Source organism: Talpa europaea (assembly GCF_964194135.1).
Source record: "Talpa europaea genome assembly, chromosome: 8".
Lineage (NCBI taxonomy): Eukaryota > Metazoa > Chordata > Mammalia > Eulipotyphla > Talpidae > Talpa > Talpa europaea.
The window spans coordinates 98,772,975-98,789,533 of record NC_140075.1 but is presented as its reverse complement, the minus strand read 5'-3'; the positions used below and the strand labels follow the sequence as shown (position 1 = coordinate 98,789,533).

At 41.5% G+C, this 16,559-nt stretch overlaps 1 protein-coding gene across 3 annotated transcripts in view; it reads left to right on the top strand.

The window, feature by feature from the left end:
- DPF3 (double PHD fingers 3) overlaps positions 1–16,559 on the top strand; it is a gene marked incomplete at both ends in the record, with an annotated part of 242,164 nt that overhangs the window by 104,741 nt on the left and 120,864 nt on the right. For all 3 annotated transcript variants that reach the window (XM_084241388.1, XM_084241390.1, XM_084241389.1), the window contains one exon: positions 14,016–14,123. In XM_084241388.1, coding sequence (XP_084097514.1) covers positions 14,016–14,123 — 108 coding nt within the window. The remainder of the gene's footprint in view (positions 1–14,015; positions 14,124–16,559) is intronic.

The window sequence follows — 16,559 nt, the reverse complement described above, 5'->3', positions numbered from 1 at the left end:
CTACTTTTACAGTTTCTGGCAGGTGTTGCAAGGGAGACAGCAAAGATGGTTGGGGGCATTGAAGCCACATTCAAGGAGGAGCAGCAAAGCCTGAGATCTCAAGATGTTTAGTCCACAGAAGAGCAGCCTGGGGACATGGAAGCCATTTTCATCTTTTACCCTTGAGTGTTGGGGTAGCTTAGTGAGTGTAAGCTGGAAATGTGCAGTCAGTCCGGGCTTGAGGCTTAGCTTTGTCATCAGATGGCTCTCCCTCAGGTTCCTCAGCTGTAGAATAGAGATAATAGTACTTACTGCAGGACTTTATTAGAATTAAATGGAAATTTTCACACAAAACTCATCACACAAGTTTCACGGGGAATAAATATGTGCTCCAAAAATGCTTACTGTTACTGATGTTACTATTACCAGTACCATTATTATGAGACTGTTACGTCTATGCTCCAGAGAATAAAGACTGACGGCTGGAGCGTAAGAGGACAAGTTTAAAAATATAATTTTCTGGCTCTGTGTAAAAAATAATTATGAAACACTTCAAGCCAATTCAAAAATAAGAGGGTAGGGACATGAATCTCCATGTATTTATCACCAGATCTCAATAGAGATCAACTCATGGCCAATCTTGTTTCATTTCTTCTCACCCCCACTTTCCTCCTTGACCTCAGGTTATTTTGAAGCAAATTCAAGATGCGTAAATGTTTCAGAATTTATCTCTAAATGGTAAGAACTTAAAAAAACAAACCCACAGTAGGCCAAAGTTAACGAGAACTTGACTATCAAGTTTTTGGTCAGCATTTAATTCCCTTTAGCTTAAATTGGGATCCAAATAGGATTCCTGCATTTCAATTTAAGTCTCTATAAATCGGTGGGTCACCCTCCCTCCCTTGAATGATATTTGTGGAAGAAACTGGGTTGTTTGCACTGTAGGGTTTCCCAGACTGGATTTTCTCATTGCATCCCCATGGTGTTATTCCTGTGAATTGGTAGTGAGGTCTAGAGACTTGAGTAGATTCAGGTTCAGTTTTCTGGGCAAGCACAATCCCTAAGTGGTGATGTGTATTTTCATCAGGAGGCTCACTTGGTCTGGTTATCTCTCTTTTACTGATGTTAGCTGCCTTTGATGATAATTGCCTAGATCCTTTATTCCATTAAGGGTTGCAAAAAGGTGGCATTCAATTTGAGGCAATCATTATTTCTTCATTTATTAGCTCAGTAACTTCTATAAAGAGAAACATTTCCTCATTAAAATTTTGGTTATTGTGTAGTATAGTTCACATATGAAAGGCAGGATAAATGATTTCCCCTCTTTATTTACCAGTTTTCAAAATAATGAGTTGTTTTCCTCGTACTCACCAAAGACGATCGATAAAGTTATTTTTTTGAGTATCATTATGAATTCACAGATTTAAATATATTGGATGCATTTTAACCCACTGCAGCAGTTCTTACTGATGCTTCATTTGTCTTATCTTTCACCAGTGTAGGGTTTTTGGCCAGTCTGGTGTTTTAAACCAAATGCTTCCTTACTCTGATAGCTTCCTTACTAACCTAATATAAGGACAAAATTTTCAGGTTCATCTTATATATTTCCTGTGTCAAGCCCGTAATCAGCCATGTAAAACAACAACAACAACAACAACAACAGCAACAACAACAACAACAACAACTCTATTTTCCTTTTTATAGGAAATGTTCTTTAGGGACCACAATCTGGTGACTCATTGCTCCTAGGTTGGTCATTTTTCTGGGTCTTTATGGAGAACAGGACTAAGAAATATGATTTTTCTTTTAAGAGAAAATAATGAAATTATACTGGTGTTTTCTGTTCAGTTTTATAGTTTTTACTTAACTATCTTAATCCGATATCTCCTTTTTTCTCTAGCAAAGAAATCCTGGCTCTTAATAATGCTAATATAATTACTTATTTTCTTTATCCTGCAATATATGCACAACAGTATCAGAATAACAATGAGACTACCAACAATAAGATTACTAAAAAACGCTTAAAATTCTTTCTTTTTTTTGCAATTCTTTTTGTCCTTAGGGTATTTCCTATCAAGGATGTAGAGTCATATTACTATGTTGTAAGGTCACTTGAATAGCTCCTCTGTGTGGTTATTCCATTAACTCAGTTAATACACTTGGATTTATTTGTTTCATTTTGTTTTCACTAATTAGGTATTACTTTTAAAAAATTTCATAATTTCTTTGTCTTTTTTAAATTAACTTTTTATTTTGAAATAAGTATAGGTCCACGGGAAGTTGCAAACATAGTACAAAGAAATCCCTTGTGTTCTTCACCCAATTTCTCCCAATGTATGCATCTTACATAACTATAGTACATCCTCAAAATCAGAAAATTGACATTGTTAAGATGTGTGTGCATAGTTCTATGCCATTTTATCACATTTATAGATTTATGCAATCACCATCACAATCAAGATACAATATTATTCCATACCACAAAAATCTCCATCACATACTACCCTTTTAAAGTCACACCAATCTCTCTCAGTTTAAAACCTTTTACCAGGCTTTATTTGTAATATAGTGTCTTAAACATATACATACAGTGAAACTTACATGCTTTTAGTCATCAAATATAATTTAGAAAACAAAGGATTTTTCTCTTGCATTAATTCATTTTTACTCTTTTATTGTTCTTTCTTCCAAGGTTCCTTCTTTTATATATTTTTTTTCTGACTAGGTATTTTCTTTTAATGTGTGTTAGCTGGTAACAATTTCTCTCAGTTTTTCTTCATCTGAGAGTGTCTTGATTTTTCCTTCCTTCCTAAAGGATATATTTGTTGGATATAAATTTCTGGTTTATAGTCCTTTTATTTTAGCACTTAAAAAATATTGTGCCACTCCCATTTTGGCCTCCATGATTTGTGGTGAGAAATACACTAGCATTCAAATTGTTTTCCCTTGTAAGTAAGGTGTAAATTCTCCCTCACTGCTTTCAAGATTTTTCTTTATCAGAACTTTAACTTTAATATGTTTTGGTGTGGATTTCTTTGGATTTGTCCTTTTTGATTCATTCAGCTTCTTGAATCTGTAGGTTTATGTTTTTTGCCAAAATTTGGAACATTCAAGTTGTTATTTCTATGAATATATATTCAGTCCCACTCTCCTCTCCTTTTGGGACTCCTTGGACACAAATGTTAGGCTTTTTTTTTTTTTTTTTTTTTTTAGAGGCATGCTTTATTTATTTGTTTGCTGGTTTGTTTGTTTGTTTTTTGTTTATACATGCACTGGGTACAGTCAGAAGCGCGGGAGGGTGAGAGAATTCACCAGAGCCAGAGCGGGGAGCAGAGCAGGCAGAAGGACCGAAGTACACTGCTGAGGGGAGCAGCGGGCGGCAGGAGAGGTCTGCGCGCCATGTGGGACCCTCCTCTGGTGGCCGGGGAGCAGCCGGGGATCGAACCGGCGCCGCAGAGGCCGCGGGCAGCTTCGCAACCCAGCGCTCAACCGCTGCGCCACCGGGGAGGCCCTGTTAGGCTTTTTGTTATAGTCCCATGAGTTTTCCCAGGCTTTGTTAATTTTTTTGTCTATTTTATTTCTGTTACTCAGACTGGGTGATTTCTATTGTACTCTTTCAAGTTCACTGCTTCCTTAGCCTTTGCTCTGCCTTCTGCTGTTGAGTCCACTCTTTGATGATTTTCTTGGTTTTTTTGGTCCTGTATTTTTCATTTTTATTAAATTTCCACTTGGCTCTTTTTTTTTTTTATCTTCTATTTCTTTGCATTTACTCCACAGTTCCTCCATATTCTCACCAACACAATATGATTATTTTTAAAAAGTTTTAGTCATACTAATTGTTAAGTAATGATACCTTATTGTTGCTTTACCTAGCATTTTTCTAGTTAATAATGTTCTTGAGCATTTTTACATGTACTTATTTGCAGTCATGTGTTCTTTGGTGAGGCTTTCAAGTCCTTTGTCCATTTTTAAATTGGGTTGTTTATTTTTTTACTGTTAGATTTTAATAGTTATTATATATTCAAGATACAAGACCTTAATCTGATATCTGCTTAGCATGTATTTCTCTTAGTCACTGGCTTGAATTTTCATTGTCTTAGCAACATCTTTCAAGGAGCATACATTTGTAATTTTGATTAAATCCAATTTACTAATTTTATTTTTTATGAATTATGATTTTGTCTTTGTAGCTAAGAAAGCATAGCTTACCACATGAACAAGATTTTTTTCTTATTTTTCCTAGAAGTTTTATTTTAGGTTTTATAGTTAGAGCTGAGATTCATTTTGAATTAATTTTTCAGATGGTGCAAGGTATGGATCACAGTTTCTTTTTTAAAGGTAGATATCCAGTTTTTCAGCATAATATGTTGAAATGACTAGTCTTTCTCCCCTAAATTGCCTTTGTTACCTTTGTCAAAAATTAGATATCCACATTCATATGCGTCTGTTTCTGACTCTCAATTCTATTTCTTTAATTAATTTGTCTATCTTTACACTAATATCAGACTATCTTGATTTCCCCAAAACTGATCTGTAGAGTCCGCATAATCTCAATTAAGATTCTTATAGCTGTTTTATAGAGATGGACAAGCTGATAGTAAAATATATATGGAAATGCATACAACCTAGAATATCCAAAATAACTTAGAAAAAGGACAAATTTACAAGGCTATTACTACCTGATATCAAGACAGAAAAAGCAAGGAAACATTTTACTGAGTCTTCACAAAGAATGCAATTCTGTCAGTATCTTGAATTTCACATCAATGAGATTGATTTTGGATTTCTGACCTCTGTAACTTTAAGATAACAAATTTGTATTATTTTACACCTCTCAGTTTGTCATAATTTGTTACAGCAACAAAAAAGAAAAGACAGTCGGGGACTAATGCAAGTTTATTCTAGCTTTTTTTCAATTGACCTTTGTATAATTGCCATAGTTTTAAATTTTTACATAAGTAAAAACTGCATTGTCACTGTTTTTTGTTTAAGTAGTCAATTATCTTTTAAAGAGTTTTAAGTAATAAGAAAAACATCTTATATAATTACCCATGTACCAGTTCTGATGCTGTTCATTCTTTTGTGTAGTTATACATTTAGATCTGGCATCATTTTCCTTCTGCCTAAAGTAATGCTTATAACATTTCTTATGGTTCTGTTGCTGAAATTATTTTTTCTACTTTTGTGTATCTGAAAATATCTTTAGTTTTTGAAGCACATTTTTGCTGGGTATAGATTCCAAGTTGACAAGACTTTATTCTTTTAGTACTGTAATGATGTTGAACCACTGTTTTCATTCTTTTTTTTTTTTTAAAGATTTATTTATTTATTTATACAAGAACTGGGGTACAGGCCAGATGGGAGGGAGGGTGAGAGGATTCACCAGAGACAGAGCGGGGAGCAGAACAGGCAGACGGACGAAATACACTGCTGAGGGGAGCAGTGGGTGAGACACCTGGAGAGGTCTGCCATGCCATGGGAGACCCTTGCCATGGGAGGGTCCCTTGTGGGACCCTTGCCGGCCAGCTGGGATCAAATCGGCGCTGCAGAGGCTACGGACAGCTTCACAGTACTGTGCTCAACTGCCTGTGTCACCAGGCGAGGCCCTGAACCACTGTTTTCTTGCATGCATTGTTTCTTTTCTTTTTTTTTTTTTTTATTTTTCTAGAGGCATGTTTTATTTATTTGTTTGTTTGTTTGTTTTGTTTATACATGCACTGGGTACAGTCAGAAGCGCGGGAGGGTGAGAGAATTCACCAGAGCCAGAGCGGGGAGCAGAGCAGGCAGAAGGACCGAAGTACACTGCTGAGGGGAGCAGCGGGCGGCAGGAGAGGTCTGCGCGCCATGTGGGACCCTCCTCCGGTGGCCGGGGAGCAGCCGGGGATTGAACCGGCGCAGAGGCCGCGGGCAGCTTCGCAACTCAGCGCTCACCCGCTGCGCCACCGGGGAGGCCCTGAACAATAACCTTTTTAATGTTCCTCCTGCTTATTCTAATATCAGTGTCAGTTCTGGCTGTGGTTTCAATTGATTTATCCACCCCTCCCCCTCCCTTTAGGTCATATTTTCCAGCTTCTTTAGATGGTCTGTAACTTTGGATTGGAGGCCAGACATTGTAAATTTTATCTTGCTGGTGCTCTATATTTTTTATTTCTATAAATATTCTGTAGCTTTATTTTGGCACACAGTCAAGTTATTTGGAAACCATTTGATCCTATCTTATCTTGTTTTTAAGATTTGTTAGGTGGAACTACAACAGTGTATAGTTTAGAGTAATTATTCCTCATGAATGGGCCAAGACCTTTCTTTGTATTCTACCCAATATTCCATGAATTGTGAAGTATACCCACCTTGCTGGTAGGAATAGACTATTCCCTGCCTCTCGTGTGTACCTCTATTCTTATCAGGAGGTCCTTTTCTCAGCATTGAGTAGTTTCCTCCTAAGCATGCACTTTGTATGTGTGTTTGAGCTGAATATTTAAAGGGGAGCCTCTGGATCTCCACAGTTCTTTCTTTTAGTACTACATTCTAGCTACTTTGGTCTCCTGAGACTCTCCCTCTTTCTCTTCAACTCAGACTTGGGGAGTGCACTGGTTCCACCTGAACCCTTTCTCTCTGCTCTAGTCTAGACACTCCCAAGGCACAAACTGGCCAATCACAGAGGTCCTCTTATTTGGTGCAGTGTCTCAGAGATCACTGTCCTTCATTGCTGGTGTCTTAGTGTCTGTTTCATTTTTTTCTCTCTCTTCTGGTTTCAGGTGGGAAGGTAAACCTGGTCCTTGCTACTTCATCTTAGCTAGAAGCAAACAATTGCCTTTTATATTTTAATTTAATTGTACTTTGCAGTTGCATAAAACATTTACATAGTTCTAAAGGAAAATATGTAAAGTGTGCTCTATTCAGAGAATGCCAATTTCTACCTTTGTCCTTTTACCCTGTGCCTTTCTGCTTTCTATAGACAGCTTCTTTCTTTTCTTCTTCCTTTTCCTCCTCCCCCACTTCTTCTTCCCATTATCTTGCTGTTGCTCTCTGTAAGTAACTTATTTTTTTAGCTTTTGGTTTATCTTCTCGATAAAAAAAAATCTATGCAAACACATAGCACATATGTTTATGTATACATACATATATATCCCTATTTTGCTAGATAAATGGTAGTGTATTATGTGTGCTGTTCTCCACCTTGCTTTTTTCACTTAACAGTATATCCTATTACAGTGTATATGTCCCTTCCTCTCTCTCTCAGCAGTTTTATTCTCTCTCAGCAGTCCATTGTGTGAATATTGTATTGGTTGCTCAAACAGGTCCTTGTAGATTATTTCCGATCTTTTTCTAACTGCACTGAAAACTTGATTTTGTATTTTTGCATGTGACTCTGTGATGCAGAGTCCTAGAAGAGAAACTGCTAATTCAGAGGGCAAATACATAGGCAGTTTTGCTGGATATGCCAAATTTCCCTTCATAGGGTAGTACCATTTTGCATTCTTATCAATGGCGGTTGAGGTTGATGGGCATATTTCTAACAATAGAATATTTCAACAGCACAGTAGACTGCTTCATGGGAGGGCGAGGACTAGAATTGCTAAAGCAGAGGTTGGATTGGGGACTCTTCTCGTTATAGAGGTAATTCTGCTATCAGGGAAGACTCAGACCCAATAAGTTCTAAGTTTCTGTCTTACATTATGCTCCTATTATTAAAAAAAAAAAAAAAAACCTTCCAAAGAACCTAGAAAATATGACCTGGTGGTTTTCTGATTCTCCGCACATTTTATATGCCTTCCCACAGTGCTTTTGTATCATGAAGATGAATTTAAGAGAATTTCAACTGATGATGTGGTAGGAAGGGAAATATCAATTCCACAGGAGTGCATGGGCTGGGTGCTCTTTTCCTCATTGCGTTGGTGTAAATGGGCTGCCTTTTCAAGGGCAGGACTCTGTTTGCTTATGTGGAGCAGCCATGGGGTGGCTCAGTGGGAAGTTAGGAAGAATAGTGGAGAGGTTTTGAGTGCGGGCCATGGATTGGATGACCCTTATGAGCTGAATGTCTCTGTACCAGTTACTTAATTACTATTACTCTCATTGTCTCCATCCTTTAAATGCCTTATAGAGTTGTCACTGTGAGAATACAGTGAGTGTAAGGTACTAGCCTAGAACAGAGAAGAATTTAGTTAATGTTAGTTATTGTTAGTGTGTCAGCTTTTGAATGCAATAGGAACAGTGAGAGGCATGGAAATCTGTGGTCCAGAAGAAGCAGATAGTGTTCTGGATCTGAGGTCTACCTTGCCAGAGTAGTTTTGGCATGTAGGACACTAGAGTTAATCTTGTTAAAGATAGAGAAGCTCATGAAGAAAAATTGGAAGGCTAAGTGCTAGGCTAAGTCTGGCAAGAGGTGCCAAATGCCCAGGACTCCAGGCTTCAGGGATAAGAAAAAACACGGTGGCCTATGATAGTTCAGGAATATTTCACTGAGGAGGGGACTGATAAGGCAGGACAGCTCTTAAATAACTGGAGAGATGGGGGAAGAGCATCAGGAAAGGATATGGGATTAAATGCTTATGAGATATATCTTGCCCATTCCTAAGAAGTGGGAGTTTTTCATACTTGGTGAATCTCTCATCTTCTGGTTCAGTAGGAGAGGTTTGTGGCTCAGACATCTGCCTATTTTAATAAGTACTCAACATAGTTATGATGCCCAGTCTTGGTGAAGAGCCCTGGTTCATGTCTGTAACTTTATAAACATGGAGGCTACTTTTTTAAAAAAGATTTATTTATGCATACTAGAACTGGAGTACAGGCCAGAGGGGCAGGAGGTGAGAGGATTCACCAGAGACAGAGTAAGGAGCAGAACAGGCAAACTGACTGAAACACTGCTGAGGGGAGCAGCAGGCTAGACAGGAGAGGTCTGCTGTGCCATGTGGTTGCTCCCTGCCTGGCCCCCCGGGGATCGAACTCATGCTGCAGAGGCTGCAGATAGCTCCACAGTGCTGTGCTTAACCCCTTGCCCCACCAGGGAGGCCCAAACATGGAGGCTGTTAATGACCCATTCATGGTGACACATGGTAGGAGCAAGAAGTGGTGAAGCTCTTTAACTGGCAGTGATGGACTACGCCGGAGTGTCCTGTTCCATCCCTTTCTGGTCTGGGACAGGGTGGGCTGGGGGCAGGGGGTGGGGCAGATGATAAAAGGGAAGCAACATTTAGAGCCTTTAATCTTACCCCAGTTCTGAGCAGGTGTAGTTACTGCCTCTTTCTTCCAACTCCCATTCCCCCTGGTTCCTTGGTCTCTCACTTGGGATGGATGAGGTTGGGATGCAGATAACACATGTCCGCCCTTGGGACAGAAGGTGGACAAATTGGCAAAAGTTACAGGAAGGTAGATTTGTTTCAGAATAAGAATGATGTAAAACTCTCTATCACAATAATAATTTGACAGCAGCAGGAAATCTGTCCTGTGATGTAATAAGTTTCCCATTGCGGAGAGGGGTCAACAGCAGCTGCGGCCCACCTTTACTGAGATGCTGCAGAGAGAGCCTTCTGGGTGGACTTGAATTGCTACTGCTCAACTCTGGTTGGGGGGAAGAGGAAGCCATTTCAGTTTTTTCTTCTTATCAAACTTATACCTCTCCTATATCATCCTGTCCTCTCTTTTCTATCCCATTTCACCTTCTGAATTCTTTTTTTTTTTGAATACATAGATTCATACTATCATCTCACAAATGTAATAATATGTAAAATAGCCATATTTATTTATTTATTTATTTTAAAATTTATTTTTATTTATTTTTATATTCCCCAAATAATTGCAACCCCTTTATTTTGACCCCAATCCCTCCCCCCCACCCCTCATAAAGTGTCTCTGGTTCACAGTTGTTTGTTGATTATGATTTTCACTTTCTTATGATATTCATTTTCCTGGTCCCTTATTTAAGTTTTCTAGATTCCTGCTATGAGTGAGACCATCCAATATTTTTCTTTTTCTTTCTGGCTTATTTCGCTGAGCATGAATAGGCCACAATGTGTCTGTCAGAGCTTTCATGATCAGGGTCTACCTGCTAAACTTGGGCAATATTGGCAATAAGAAATTTGTCTGCAGTCTGCTGACCATACAGAGGGACCAAAATGCTCATTCTGATGCATTTTTCCAGGAGCCATTTCTCCCCCAGCAAGTATATGAATTTGCGTGCATGTCAGTGTGTGTTCATCACGCCTGTGCTTATGCAGGAGTGTGTGTTGTAACTGGAATTGCAGCTCAAAAGTACCCACATTAGTGGGTATGTGAGTGGAGGGGTTGCTGTGGTCTTGGTTACCAGGGAGGACTAGTCCCCACTGTTGTCTCCTGTCTCCCTTCTCCCCTCCTCCACAACCCCTGGCCCCAGACTCGCCCCTCCAGGTTAATTTCCTTGGCTGCAGCTGTGACTCTCTCCTCCCTATCCCCCTTGCTCCCCGCCTTCCTTTCGTTCTTCCTCCATCACACACACACACACACACACACACACACACACACACACACACTCGCTTGAGTTATGTGCCTCCTGTTCTAATGAGATAAACAACATAACTCTCATGGGGCTCTGCTTGTCCCTCTATAAGTGGAACTCCAGGGCTGAATGTGTTTGGTCCTATAAAGGCACCCTGGTGCCTGTCAGCCTAGGGAGGAGGGCAAGGAAGGGGGGTAGGTGCCCCAAGAGAGTTCTTGAGGCCATTTGCTTGCTGAGACAAGGTGGAGTCAAAGCAGACATTAAAGGGAGGCCTGTTTCTATCCTCATGGCTGAAGGAGCAAAGAACAGCATGGGCATGAAGGTGGGGGTGTGCGGGGGGGGCCTGTCATGCCACAGGGGTATAACGTTCAGACTCATCTAAGCCAGCTAACTCATGATAATTAATAACTGACATTTGTACAAGGTTCATGGTTATAAAGGTTTCTTCTTAAATATAAACTAATCCCCAGGACAGTCCCTGTAAGGTGGGTATTATTAACACCTTTATCTTAGAGGTTAGGACTCAGGCTCAGAAAGGTGTCGGCATATTTCTAAGGTGACAATACACGAAGAGGATTCATGTACTTTGCCTCTGCATTGTAGAACTTCTCTAACCCATCAGAGAAAGTTAAGGAATGAAATAAAACCAGTCCCTGCTTCTGGACATTCAGATTACTTGCTAAAATTGACTTGTGGGAAGGTTGGCCCACAGATACAAGCTGAGTGGCCAGAGGCTGCCTTGGTGCTACTGAACAGCAAGCACAGTGGCCATCATCTCAGGGAGGGTGGAGGACCTACCTGGCGAGGAGTTGATGGTTTTGAGCTCTTGCCATTTAGACCTCTTGAGAGTGCTGGTCTGACCCAGGTCCTACTCACTCACCTATTTTTGGTCAGAGTGGAAATACCTTGAAGCAGTTGATGGCACAAGGAATAGCTTAAGATACAGAGTCTACCCTGCTGGGGTGGGTGGGGTGTGGTCACTTCTGGGCCACCTTCCTCTTGGGTGGTTTGGATGTGGGTGGATGAACCTCTGGGAACAGCCAGGGCAGTGGGCCTTCACTGTCTGCATTTCTAAGTCTGGTTCAGCTGTGGTTGAATTTATTTGAGAAGTGTTTCTTTCTGTGCTTGCCAGGCATTGTGTTAAGCCTTGGGGATTCTAGAGATGGACCTGGTTCCTGCCATCCTGGATCTTGTAAAATTAATAGGGAAGACAGTCCAGTAGGCAGGCAATTAATGACAATACCTTGAGTGGGGATACAGGGAACCTTGGGAACCTACAGGGACAGCCATTAAAACTAGTCTTGTGCAGCAGAGAGAACATCTAGGCAGTAACTAGGTGATGCTTAGACATCCAAGGCTCTTGGTCAGACATTGGACCAATATGTAAGGTTCTTAAAAAAGTAGTTGCCACCCCCCATTCTCTCTCTCTCTCTCTCTCTCTCTCTCTCTCTCTCTCTCTCTCTCTCACACACACACACACACACACACCTCATTTAGATTGCATAGGCCTGGCACATTGGTGTTATGTTCTCTAGGTGATTTTTGGTTTCAGCCTGGTTTAGGACTCACTAGCCCAAGATGAGTGAGGATTAGTGGGTCTAGATCTGGGATGTAGAGTAGTGGGTCAGTCAACCCTTGTATTTCACCTTCTTTGGAATCCTGGAGAACACCAGGCCCCGGGGTGGCACAGACTTCTGGAAGGTGTCCAGACTCACTGTACCCATCTGGAAATTATAGGGTCAAGATGACATGGTCCTGGAATGAACTACACCAGAAACATTAAACTGTTCCTAGTGATGCCGTCCCTCAGAGAGAAGTCAAATTTGGTTTTCTATAAATCAGTCACAAGTCTGGTCCTCTGAGTACAGGGAGCTCAGAGCTTCAGGATCTTCCTATTATGCAGAAACTTGTAAAGTTATCAACAAATTCAAGTATTAGGTTGGCTCTTGGACATAACAAGCGCTTTGCTCAGGACGCTGGAGATTTTTCTAGAGTCTCTAGCTCCATTGTCCTGAATGATTTCTAAGATTCAAAGGGGGTGGAGCAGTCCAATTTGTTCAGTCTTGAAACCTGTGGAAGCAGCTGTGTGATTAATAGTGAAACATAGCACAGAAAGAGAATTTGGAAATTTTAATTCTTTTAAAGCTGGGATTGTTGTCTCTTCTTTGGAACCAAACCAATACGTTGATAAAGAAACCTAGTGAAAATCACACAGCAAAATGAATGGACATAGTGCAATGAAACTTTTGTTGCTTTTCTCTATAAATGGTAAAAGTGAAGCCAGTTTTCCTATGAACTTTTGAAGGCCCCCAAATGGAAGATAGCAGATAGGACGAGGGTCCTGATGTTTCCTATGGTCCTAGTCTAGAAAGTGACCATCTTACATGAGGCTGCCTGCACCTAACAGTTGTCACAAGCCACATTTATGTATATGTAAATGGACTTGTGACTTGATCCAAATGAAACTGGAACACATTCATTTCTTCATTTATGCTACTCATCTATTCAGTCAGCAAGTGCTTAGTGTGATTTTTTCTATGTGTCAGACTCACATTTGGTTCTGGGGATTCTGATGAGAACAAGACAAAGTTCCTGTCCTCACCAGATCTTCTACTCTAGTGAGGTGGGTTGGTTGGCTTGTTGGTTTATTTTGGGGTACACCAGACAGTCTTTTTAGTTTGCTGATCATCTAACCAGTCCTCAGCTCTCTTCCTCTCCCCTTGGCCTCTATCCCTGCTCTTTCCTTTGTGAATAGGCTGTGTGGTCTGGTATGGGAAGGCCACCTTCCCCCGAGGTCTCTGGCTGCCATTCTTTGTGTGTTATCTGAGGTTTCTCATAGGATGCTTGGCATAACAGGTGATGCTAGTGTGGAACCTCAGTGCCAAAGGCCAAATCTAAACAGAGAGGCTTGCTGGGAACAGAGTGGTACATAAGCCCAGGCCCTAGAGATGGGCAGGGATATCCAGGCCTGCTCTCTGTCCAGATTATGGAGCCTGGCCCATAGGCTTCCATTCTGCTGGAGGTTGCTCAGGGCTCTCTTTGGCTTCAGTGATCAACCAGCTGCTAACGGGGTGGAGGCGTCCAATAAATAGGAGATCTGGCTCCTTGATCATATTTCTTTGAAGTGTTTTCCAATCCAGGCTATATAGGTAGGCATATATGTCATGCTGTTCTACCTTGAAGGGAACCTGCTTAACCTGGTCCTGGACAGATGGGTAGTTGATGGGCAGTAGCTGGAGATCCTCTGCCTGGGAGAAAAGTGGTGAGCTTGAATCTGGAAAGGTCCCTCTGATTGCTCCAGATCTGGACAGCAGAAATCTTGGTGATGGTGATGGCATGGGTTTACTGAGAAAATCCTGATGGAGCAGACAGAACAAGGGTCCTGGGGTTAGCTGGCCTAGATTCTGCCTCCCCTCTCCCACCAAATAGCTGTGACTTTGACAGGTCATTTCACCTCTCTTGACTTTAGTTTCCTCTGACTACAAATGATGGGGGTTAGACAGAGTGGTTTCCAAGGGCCCTTCTAGCATGGGATCTTTAACCTTTACACTGTCTCTGTCTACAGGCCTTGCCCCTGGCCAGCTGTACACATACCCTGCGCGCTGCTGGCGTAAGAAGAGAAGATTGCACCCGCCTGAGGATCCAAAGCTGCGGCTGCTGGAGATAAAACCTGGTCAGTCCCTCTGGAGTTGGCTGGGACCCTGATGGGAGAGGTGGGAGGGCTGGACAGGCCTAGGACAAGGTTGTTCTGCTCCTTTGTCCGTAGAACTGAGCTTTCCAGGAGGAGGAATGTGCCCACCTCGTGCTCAGAAGTGTGCCTGCGTCCCTGTGTCCATCTGAACTTCTCTCCTCTGGGTGCCTGTGCCTTCCCCTTCCTTTCCTCTCCCTCTTGTCACCCCAGAGAAGTAAAGTAAGCAGCTGCAAGGTGGGAGCAGGCTACCAGGATGAATTTCTTTCCTAACAGAGTGGAAGGCACTGGGGCTTTATTGGTTACACCTTCCTCACATAAAGAAGTCTTGTCCCAACTTGTGTGTTTCTAAGGACCGTACACCATCTAAGGACAGTACACGGTCTACCCTCTGCCACACTCCCTGAGCATGAACTTTGGGTGCATCTTATACTGAAAGGGTCAGTTGCTAAAAATAGAACCCATCTTGGATTTCAAAATGGGAGAGTTTGTATTCAAATGTTGCCTCTGTGTGATGCTGATGGCTTTCTGGCCTCACCGAGGATTGGCTGCTTCTTGACTTCTGATCTGTTGTTACACTGCTAGGTAGTGACCCGTGTCTGTGGTTGCCCTGAGTCCTTAACTTTAAAGGAACCTCTGCTTTGGGGGGTGTCAGGGCTGGGATGTGACTCAGGGTGGTGGGAACAGAGCTGCCAAATAATTGCGGGCCGGCCATGCTTCTTTCTACTGGCACCAAAGCTTTCCACGCTGACCCCGAGACTGTAGTTTCTCTGTTTAGTTCTTTGGAATATCTTTGTTCCCAGTTTCATGGTTCACGTGTGCTTTGCCTATTCACTTTAACCCAGATTTTACTTGTGTTTAAGATTTATTTGTTGGGATGGAGGGGGCTAGACTTTCTGGGGTGCTCCATTCAAGTTTTCAAATGGTTTTGCATAATTTACAGGTCCTTGCAAACACTCCTGGGCGACAACAGGTTGTTCCAAGTCTCTTGAGATGCAGGCTGTAGGAAAGCCAAGCCTCCCAGCATGGTGCAGCCCCATTGAAATAGAATGCAAGCCACCTGTGTTGTTTAGTGTTTTCTAGTAGCCATATTAGAAAAAGGAAAAAAGTGCAGGTAAAATTCATTTTAATAATAGATTGCTTAATCTAACATATCACAAATAATATCATTTAGCATGTAATCAATATAAAAATCATGAATGAAATATTTGACTTTATTTTTTTATTATGTTTGAATCCAGTGTGTATTTTATGGTTTAAGCTTATCTCATGGTAGACTAGCCACATTTCAAGTGCTCAGTTGCTATATGTGGCTCGTGGTGTCCTTATTGGTCATTGTGGTTCTAGAATACACACCAAGTGTGGTTTTGTCCAGTAGTGCAGGCAGGGAAGTTGGTAGAGATCCAGAATTTTGGGCTTCACCCCAAGCCTGCTGAATCAGAATTTGCATTTTTATCAAAGCTCCAGGACTGCATTCCTGCATGCATGTTGATGTTGGAGAAATGTGGCTGTCAAGTACTTAATAGGTGACTGGACCACCAGTGAGCATGTGCAAGACCCCATCTACATTTCTCTACTAAACATAAGTAAGTGTTGACATGAGAGAACGTGGGACCTCCCTCCTTCCTTGCTCCAAACCCATTGGCCCTGGCCTCTTGGAAGTGGCCTGGATGAGTGAAAGGATACCCCTGGTTAGATCCCCATTGGGCCCAATTAATTCTGCTCCATTGAGAGCTTTGCAGGAGCTGCTGTTGCTCGAGGTAGGTACGTGCCAGGTGGGCTGTGTGGACTTTGAGGGAGGGGATTGTTCGGGTGTCACAGGTTGGATGTGCCTCACTGAGTATGTGGACCTTCTGTGTGTATTTCTTCACCTGTAAAACAGGCACAGTGGTGTTGGGATGCCTAGCTGGCCTTGTAGAGGCATCGCAAGGAGCACAGGAGCCTGTGTGATAGTAGTTGTTCTTAACCCTTTTAATGAAAACATTTTATTTGTTTGACTTTGTGTAGGTAATACAGTGCATGTTTAGACTCTAAGAGATAAAAAGGATATATTGTGTAGTGAAAAATAAAACCTAGTCTCCAAAAAGGCAATTAGTGGCACCTGTTTTTTTGAGATTCTTCAAGAGATAGTCTTTGTACACACCGGGAATTACATCTGTATGACCTTCCTCTTCTCTTTTTCTACAGCACAGTCACCTTGCATTTTGCCCTTTCCATTTAAAAATGTGCCTCAGGCATTGGACATATCAACATGCAGAGTTTCCTCATTTCTTTTTAAATGACATAATATTAGACTAATTTTATTGTCTTTTGTGGAATCAAAGACATTTAGCACTGTAAAACCCCTCAGATATCATTAACTCCAATTCCTCATTTTATTGAGGTCCAGACAGGTTAGGAGATTTGCTTAAAATCACACAG